The 10,025-nt window shown below is 36.7% G+C and overlaps 1 protein-coding gene across 1 annotated transcript; it reads right to left on the minus strand.

Annotated features, from left to right (window-relative positions):
- Positions 1 to 228: 228 nt before the first annotated feature.
- LOC122084774 (ATP-dependent 6-phosphofructokinase 5, chloroplastic-like) lies at positions 229 to 8,592 on the minus strand (the record flags this gene model as incomplete). Its single annotated transcript, XM_042653207.1, has 9 exons — positions 229 to 420; positions 1,559 to 1,639; positions 3,286 to 3,390; positions 3,525 to 3,641; positions 3,763 to 3,903; positions 5,281 to 5,355; positions 5,474 to 5,575; positions 5,710 to 5,805; positions 8,470 to 8,592. Coding segments are annotated over 9 exons (1,032 nt in total), but the record flags the coding sequence as incomplete, so codon positions are not given.
- Between the last annotated feature and the right edge of the window lie 1,433 nt (positions 8,593 to 10,025).

Consider the following 10,025-nt stretch of genomic DNA (forward strand, 5'->3'; position numbering starts at 1 on the left):
AAAAAAAAAAAAACCCCAAGTTCTTATTCCATTAAGTTTTTATTATTGAACGAAATATCAATGGAAGACACCAAGCAGGATGCTCAATATCACACTAACAGTAGCAGTCAGTCATGTTGTTTGGTCTAGGGATGCCATAGGTACCATTGAATCATGTTCTTGTTAATAACTTCCTGTGTGTCAACGGTATGGAAAAACAGGTGGAACACGGCCTACTCTTTTCCTAAATTAAAATTTTAGCATTTCCTTGGCATTCACAATGAGGAAGATTGTGTACAAAAGGGTGCTTACTGCATTTTGGCCTAATACAGCACACAGAATGCCATCAGCTGCATTTGCTCGACATGCACGGATCATGTATGTGGGGTCAATATACTTCACATCAGCCGGAAGACCAATCTCCTTAAAATACTTCTTCGACTGAAACAACATAAGTAAATTCAAATATCAATACCATTAAGTGAACCAGCTCAAAAGTAATATCACTCACCATTTCAATTCACCGTGTATAAATTACTAGCAATTTATCAAACAATGACAGATTTCTTACACTTTCCTTGGAGCAAATTTGAAACTTCTTCCTAAAGAAAATGATTCAGGGGAAGGGGAGAAGAAAGGACGTGAATGGGGTTACAGATCTTTGCTTATCACACTAAATCTTAACTATTTGTACCAATATTATTGAATAGTTTGGTTTTGGGAGTCGTAATCAGTCCCTAGAAAGATGTCACCTTCTTGACTGATCAATTTATCCTCAATTTCAACAAGGAAACACAATCCACTTGTGATCATAAATCACCACAGAACAAACAGGTTGTCCAACCATAAACCAAGTGTTTGGCTTGAATTCCAAGTTAACATGGTTTTGGTGTAACTTCCAATTTAGAACCAAATTGATCATGTATGTGGTTTTCCTATTTTTCAGTAATAGAAAAGCGCATGCTCTACTTGTCCTTTTTGGGTGATAGTTCACCTTAAATGACTATTTTCTGCGTAAATACAACCAGAAGCTTTTAAACTCTTATTCTATGTTCTGGTCTCCACATATTTCTCATATCACTTCTACATCAACTTGTTTTCTCTTCTTTGCATGCGCATGAAGAAGTGGTAGGAATTTCTCATTAAGCAAGAAATTCAAGAGGAAATTCAAAATTTTGAATAATATGGTTCCCTGAGTTGTTTGCTCCATGTTTCACATCATAGAGCTATGCACTCCATTCTCAGATGCTCATTTATGAATTTCCATTAACCCAAAAGAGAAGGGGACCAGGGATGGGGAGAAAAGAAGTCCAAGAAGGAATACTGCAGAAATATAAGCTTCTGAACTAGCGGAAACATCGTAGCAACAGAAGCAAAGACATTGTATCTCAAACATAAAATTGGTGCAATTGTAGAAGTGAAGTTCCTTTCAAACTCAATCTGACTCTCAAATACTAGTATACTACAAGTGAGTAAATCAATTTCCAACAATTAATAATTGCAAATAAACTTAGCTACTAAGTTCTTATAAGCATTAAGATATTTTCCAAGGGATACCCACAGAGATTGGAGTACTGACCTCTTGTTGAATATGGACGCCAATATCACCAAGCATAATATTTCCCGATGGATCTGTAGCATTAGTCTTCTCAAGGAAATTCTGCATAAGGCAACAGTAATACACCATCAGCATCTCTTTTCTTTAAATGCCCCAGGTGGCATGGCATGTATTAACAATTTTAGTTTTGAGATAGGATCCTTACTCTCAATTCTCAGTTGACATTCTAAGAGAACATGTTCAGAATCTTTGCTATCTCGGAGAAACAGAAGTATGATATCATTCTACCGACTTATATGGTAGAATAATACCCCAAGTTTTGTCTTTTGAGTTTTAAGAGTATATATTTTTGACAAATCATTAGATACATCATAAATATTTTGATCAAATACCGTAGTTTCAAATACATAAATGCGTACGCATGCGCACATGCGCATACATACACAGATTCTGTGGGGCATTATGTAGCTGATATTTCTATATTTAGGTTACTCAGGTTAGCTCCCACTACTGTAAGTTTCAGGTCGATGAAGATTCTGTAGTATTGTATCTTATATACTGGTTCCCCATAACAAATCCCCTCTATTCAATGTTTAGTGGTTTTCAAATTTTGTTTCAGATTCCTATTAGGTCAGGATTTTTTTTTATTTGAATGAATACAATACATTGGGTTTTTCAGAGTGGGAACAACACATAAGGTTTCGATATGGGCGAATAAATTACTATTTGGGGGTTCCGCAAATCTATAAATAGTCCTAGAGCCTGGCCATAATGAAAAAAAGGCAGATACTCTACACAATGTCAAGGGGTTTGGCTGGGGGGGGGGGGAGTGTGAGCAATAAAGAGAGTCGAGTGGGCCCTTTGTGTGTGTGCACGAGAGAGATCTTGGGTTTGTCACTAAAATCTCCTTTTGGTTGGTCTTCTGACCATAACCCTACTACAAGACTCTTCCCTTCTTTTTAGTTTTAGTTTTTTCCCTGTTTATTTTTTTGGGTGGGGGTTTGTGAGGATGGCCAGGCAGGGGAGTAAACTGGGGAAGTCTACTTCCCATTTGCTCAAGATACCTATGGTTTTTTGTTTCATAGCTGATCTAACAAACTACTTTAGGTTATCTGATGGGATGCCGACATGTAGAGTGTAGCTTCTTCCCTTATGTACACCACGGACATTTTCTAAGTGATGAAAAGGTAATAAACACAAACAGAATACTTCCAAGGGGGACAAAAACAAAAAAGGAATATATACTCAAATGAACGGTGTTCAGTATAACAACTACAAGCTTGAAGTTCTGTCCTAACTCTAAAAACCTGAACTTATGTTTCTGGAAAATGATGGAATCACACTTTAAAGCAACTTATAATTTACAAAATAATAGCCTGCATGATAACATTTCTGTTACTGCTCGATGTTTCTATTCCAGAAATAAATCGTTGTATTTCTGTTTCTGGGCCAAATTTCTGGACAATCAAACGTGTTTGGTAACACGTAGTAATTTCTATATCTGGGCGAGGGAAGAGATAAAGATGAGAAAGAGAGAGAGTACTGAGTGGAGAAGTTTGCGGAGAATGGTTGAAGAATTAATTATTAAACCTCTCAAAAATGAAAAAGAGAAACAGACTATATTTAAAGGAGAAGGGAGATAGATTCACTTGAACAAAGATAAATTAGAAAAATGGTACTAAATGTTGTTTTAGCTACAATCCTATAAAAAAAGGCTACTATGCTTTAAACGAAAATATCGATCTGACCTGTCCAGCTCCCTCAGCTACACAGACTACAGCTGATCCCTTTGACTCAAGGAGATACTTTAGATGATTCAAAACGCCATGAGGACCATTTAAACGAAAGGGTACCTTACAACAAAACACACGATACATCAGTAACAAGATTAAAGCAGAAGAGTGCCCAATAATATCTTGCCAACACACCTTTGGACCCCAAATAGTTGGGATAAGGCTTTCTTGAGTTGAGATCTGTCACAACGCACCTCCGGTATCAAGCATACATCAACTTGTCCACTAGCTAGGGATGCATGCATAGCTATGAATCCACTACTTCGGCCCATCAATTTTACGATGCCAATACCACGGTACGCACTATGTGCCTGTTATAAGATTGAGGAGAATAAATCCATGTATCATTTTTGCCAAATTGGTGCTAAGGTACCAATATGAAGAAAGATTTAATAGGAAATCGTGGCAGGTTAAGCATCAAACCAATTCTACCTCAATATATGCAGAATTTATTGCCCGTTGTGCTTCTTCAACAGCAGTATCAAAGCCAAAGGTCTTGTCCATCAAAAGAATATCATTGTCAATTGTTTTCGGGACACCAACAACAGCTACCTTCATCCGTCTCTTACGACACTACATATTAGAACCAACATGAGATGCTACTTCATGGAAAGGCAAGTTCACAGAGAAGACTCGAAAAATAAAAAAAGCGTTAGGACGAGAACACCCATATACCAATTCCAAACCAAAACAGAATATTGAATTTCAAACCCCCAACAAATTAGATAAAACATCTGTCAAAATCAAATACAGAAAGGTGTAATTTATGTGCTGAGTCTGCCAGCAGATCCATGCTTAAATAAGGTGCAAAGACACTGAAAATGTAGACACTGGGATTAAGTAAGAAATAGCAAGCAGAAGAAGGAATAAGAAAGAACTGAATATGGCAGAGATATGGACTGGTGGACATTCTCCGAAATTAGCTCAACCTCTTCTGTTGCATGGACTCTTAATTCAGGAACACTACAGATCTATTTCCTTGTACAATGGTCTCACTCCAAACATTAATTCTCTGTGTCAAAGATGACATTGTTAAATTTTATTTACACCCAAGTACTGATAAAATTCATAAGATATTATTATTTATCCTAGCATCATGTTTATTAATGTATCCTAACAAATCCATGGATCCAATATCAGCTTCAGAAAAAACCTGAAATTACAACCACCCCAAAAAAGGGAGCCTTAAAGAAGGGTCATCAGATAGTGAGACCAATTGAAGAAACAGAACAAACGGCCCTCCCCGCCCTCCCCCAAAGAACATCATTTGTAAACTTTAGTCCAAAGAAGAACTACATAAAGCCATGTCCTTGATTCTTTTGGTCTTCCATGAAGAAATTGAAGGTTCTGAATTACAGAATTTTATAACATGATGGAAAAGATATCAAATTTATCACTGAAGTTTTGGTGGCACTTCACTATTTAAGGTGAAGAAATAGATTCAGAGGGAAATCTTAAAAATGGCAGGTAAAGAGGTTTGTCTGAAAAACTAAAGCACATGTTTTGTCAGCCATATGCATTGTCTACACCACCCTAATAATAGTGGAAACGTGAATCCCTGTGCAGCATACTGTAACTTTGGGTGCATTCTATTCTATACTATAGTAACTATACAGAGGGCTAAGCCTGAGGGTGGTCACTTTTGTAAAAAATACCAAAGCTTACGACTAACTAAGGACCACCCCACTTCTGGGAAGGAAGAACCCTGCCAAAGTGGGGCTTGCACAGAATTATGGCCTCTTACAGCTCTGTGATACTAGTAAACTTATAGTTTGTCTATAAAAGAACCGAAATAGATGAATGAACTTAAATAAATAGCCAACGAAAAAAAAGAAAAAAGTCCTGCATGCTGCAATGGTATAAAAAACCGCAAGCAAAACAGGGCCCGTGGAAGTTTAAAAATCATAACAATGTACTGCACCAAATTGAGAAAAATACAAATCCAACAACCTCATTGTGAATGGCATTAGCACCAGCATGAGTACCATTTCCACCCAAGATAAAGAGCATGTTGATTCCTCTTTCCTGACAACAATTTGCAGACACATATAAGAATATTTGCATGTCATGAGGGTGCAAGTTTGAGCAAATCAATCAATTTTTTTCAACAAAATTAACCATCAAATAAATAGAAGCTGAGTACCTCCATATTGCTGACAATGTCACTGACATTCGGACCACCACGAGAAACTCCTAATAAACTTCCACCAGCAAGGTGAATATTTTGAACAACCTTACGAGATAGCTACAAAGCCAGATTGAAAACATGATATCGGATAAGGTATACTGAACATCTATTGTAATTATTTGGTAAGGGAATACTTGAATTTGGGCTGCTGTTTCATAGAATATTCTCAAGAAAAGAAAAGAAAAGCATACCTGCATTTCATGTATTCCCTCATTGAAAAAGCCACGATAACCAAAAGGGATCCCAATAATCTTTTTCACTCCATAGATTTCGAGTGTGATTACTATCTGCAAGAGGAATAAAAAAACTCAAATATTTAGAGTACAATTAAATATAAAGGAAAAAGGTTCCATTTTCATATGAGTAATTGAAAGAAATAAACCAATTACAAAAGAATGCATAGTTACCCAAATTATTTATCTGTCATTATTTAAATGTATCATATACATCCATGACCATAAGGTTAATCTTACTGTATGTAGTATATTAGTAACTGTATTATTATCCTTGTGGCCAATTTTATATGTCCATAGCAAGCAGATGATATTAAAGATTGCTTGGTCAAAGGTTTTAGAATTAGAAAGCACCTTTCTAGAAGATAATATAGTGGTTCATGAACTGGCTTCATGATGGATTGAAGAATTAGGGGGACAATGAGTAGATCTGACCATGGTCAGAGAATAGGTCGAAACCTGTAAAACTTCGCAGGTCGAAACTTGCGAAGTTATCCCTAGGGGTCGAAACGATATGTTCTGTGAACCAACTGGTTCAACCCAAAGGTCCTATATAAGTTAGTTCGAAAAAAAAACCCAAGCCTTCTTTAGCAGAATTCGACCCTCTTCTTAGTTTTTTTCTCCTAGGAGTGGGAAACTTGGGGAAACAATGGAGATTTTCATTTTTTGCCAAACAAAGTTGAAACTAAGGGTGGTTCTTGCTTCATCTACATAAGAAAGACAACTTGGACCAAAAAGGGAAGTCCCAACTTCACCAAAAATCAATTTTTTTTTTTTTTATAGAATACACTTGTAAATAGAGTAGAATTATGTAAATTTTTTATATTTTACTTAGGAGGACCCGATCTATGCATTCACGGTGGCCAAATTTTTTTTCATGTTAATGCTTTTTTTTTCTGTTTTTGAAAATGCATTTACCTACAACATATTTCAGTCAACAACTCAGCGTAATGATTACCAAACCTTTGGTTCACCACACAAGTATGACTTTGTGTTTTTTTTTTTTTTTTTATGAAACTAATGATGTGAATGTGTTAGAAATGTCTAAAATAGGATGTACACAAAAAATTAGGAAAAAAAACACTGTTTAGGGAAACTTAAGTTTCCACCAAACTGGGAAAAATTCCCTGGTTTCCTTAAAATTTCCCAGGTTTCGACCAAAATTTGGGTCTCCCCAAGGGTCGAAACCCGATACCTCGAACCTTGGATCTGACAAGGGAAATGTTGATGTATATAAATTAAGTGAATTTAGCATAGACTGATGTTTTTCTTACTTCTTTATGTTATTGATGGGTATACTATTTGGTTTCCTCCTCATGTAATGGAGGGGACCCACAGGCTAACTAATAGTCGGTTTCACAACACTTGAGTCATCTCACGTTACTTTTGCTTGGCAGTGGAAGTTGGAACTGACCCCCACTATATAATGTCTTCGTACAGATTACCATGAATTCCTCTCACGTTTCCACTTGATTTCTTTTCTATAAAAAGGGAGTGAGGTTATGGGCGCATAGTTCTAAATCTTGGAAATTTTGCAAGTTTTGATGGTTTCAACCCACCCCGAGATGACCAAGTTTCAGTAATTTCGATATTAATTTCAGAAAATTTCGATATTAATTTCAGAAAATTTCGACCTAAATGTCAGTATCGAGATTTAGAACCATGCATGGGGGTTGGCAGCTCCTCCTTTCTATGGTAGGTGATTTTCGTACATGATTTCCTTTTCTCCCACTTCTTATTTCCATGAGTGTTAGTGGAGAAAAAAAAAAGGAGAAGGTGTTCTCTTGTGTTCCTTGTATGTGGGCTGTGGCATGATTGCGGTCTCTCTGTAAAGGGAAGAAAGGAAGGTTCTACGGTTTTTCTGTATTTGTAATGTCAGATTACTGTGGTAAGAGTACTGTATTCTTGTTGATCAACTATCTTTTGTGAGTTATTTTGTTATCCAAGAAATGTTACTAATCTTGATGTTAGTTAACCTCTAGCATTGACTAGAAAAGATTTAGGATTTAATCCCATTATTTGTCACAGTGGAAGTTTTTACCTGGACAGGGTCTTGTTGTTTTTCCCTTTCACTTTGAGAAGGGTTTTCCATATTAAATATTAGTGCATTCTTTTGCGGTCGGTTCAATTTGTTTCTGTGTCATTATTTTGCACATACTTTGTTGTTGTTGTGTAACTTCATTAATTTTCACATAGGTGGGAAATGGTTTGTTTTTCCCAATACATACGCATCTTTATGCTTAAGACACTTTCTGGAGGTCTATGGAAACAAACATTTCCTCAGATTATTATGGTAGCAAATATTTGATATTCCATCTTGTTTTCTCTTCTTTGCATGAACATGAAGAAGATGAAGGTAGAAAGAAAAATTCAACCCCCACTCTAGAAAGTAAAATTATTCAGTTACATATTTCTTTCCCTTTGTCCTACGACCAAAACACTTGAGCACACCTTCTTTCTTATTAATGTATTTCAATTCGTTTACAGTCAACAGAGCAGATAGGTGTAGCTAATTGTTGATTATCAGTAATCACAATGCAAGGAACAGATCTCCCTCGACAACAAGATTTTAAGGTTTGTAAATATGAGATGTAAACAATGGAAGAGTATCATATATATGTATGTGTGTATGTAGAGACATTCTAAATGCATAGTGCAAGAAAGAAACTGGAACTAAACAGAAACAAAAGGCACAGAGAAGCTTTGCTTCATGACCACCTGTCTGATAACATCATTAAGACCAGGACAAAGCCCACCACAAGTTACAATTGCTGCCTTCACATCTTCAGGTTTGAAGTAAATTTTCCCACGTGGCCCTGCACGGTGAACCCTATAGACAATTCAAGACCATATTGGTCAGATAAAAATCAGTACTCAAATAGAGCCACTTAGTAGGAAGTTATTATCCACATATACACCAAATAATGATAGAGTTATATGACCAAAAAAAAAAAAAAAATGATGTGTTTCAGTCATCAGATAAAACCTTTTTCTCGCAACCAATTTCCTTGTTTTTGTATTTGAATAACTTACTAATTGAACAAAGTTACCTGATTAAGTAATTAAGTGCATGTAGCTGTGATTCGTGATGACAGATGAAAGTCAGTTACTAAAATATTTCTAATTTTTTATTGTCATATCACAAAAAATTTAGCCAGGTGCATGGACTAATAGATTGAAGCTTGCTAGGATTTGGGCCATCAGCTGCTGGGAACTTAAAGCCAGGAGGGGGCTGCATATACACTTCCTCCTCTAAATCTCCATGGAGGAAGGCATTCTTCACATCCAACTGATATAATGGCCAATCTCTGTTTATTGTCACAGATAAAAGGACTTTCATAGAGTTATGTTTGGCCACAGGAGCAAAGGTCTCCTGATAATCAATTCAATGCACTTGACTGTACCCTTTGGCCACCAATCTTGCCTTGTACATCTCAATAGCACCATCTGATCGGTACTTGATCGTATAGACCCATCTGCATCAAACTGGGATTCTCCCCCTAGGAAGGTCAACCAGTTTCCAGGTACAGTTCTTCTCAAGCGCCATCATTTCCTCTAACATGGCTTGTTTCCACTTTGGGTTTGACATAGCCTCAGTAATAGTTTTAGATTTACCAAAAAAAAAAAAAAAAAATAACAGTTTTAGATTTACCAAAAAAAATAACAGTTTTAGAGATGGAAGCAGAAGAAAGAGCAATTGTAAAAGCAACACCTGTAAGAGAACGAGCATCATAGGAAACAAACTAGGCTATAAGATTAGTACAAGCTCTCTTACCCTTACGAACAATGATAGGCAGGTCCAACTCTGAATGAGAAGAGGAGATGTTACCTAACTGAGGAAGGGGAAGCTTAGGATGTGGATCCAAAGAGGACTCTTGGCAGGTCTTCTTTCTCCTTTTTATCTACACTATATCAAGAGCCTTCTCTGTACAAGGTTCATCCACCTCTTTTCGTTTACCAATATCAAAAGAAAAAGGAGTAAGAGGCAATGGGGGTAAGAAATGGAATAGCATCAACAGCCTTTACACTTTCATTTCCATTCTCCCCCTGAAGAGCATGCTAATGAGGGACAAAGTAAGGCACAGACTCGAGGAAGGTGGCATCTTTGGAAAGAAATCGCCTGCGAGATGAAAGGTGGTAACATTTGTAGCCTTTGGTGGTGGAAGAATAACTAAGGAAGACGCATTTGACAGCCTTGGGATCAAGTTTGGTGTGGGAGGATTTGTTAACATGCACATAACAAACACAACCAAACACCCTGAGAGGAAGAGTGA

Source organism: Macadamia integrifolia, chromosome 7 (assembly GCF_013358625.1).
Source record: "Macadamia integrifolia cultivar HAES 741 chromosome 7, SCU_Mint_v3, whole genome shotgun sequence".
NCBI lineage: Eukaryota > Viridiplantae > Streptophyta > Magnoliopsida > Proteales > Proteaceae > Macadamia > Macadamia integrifolia.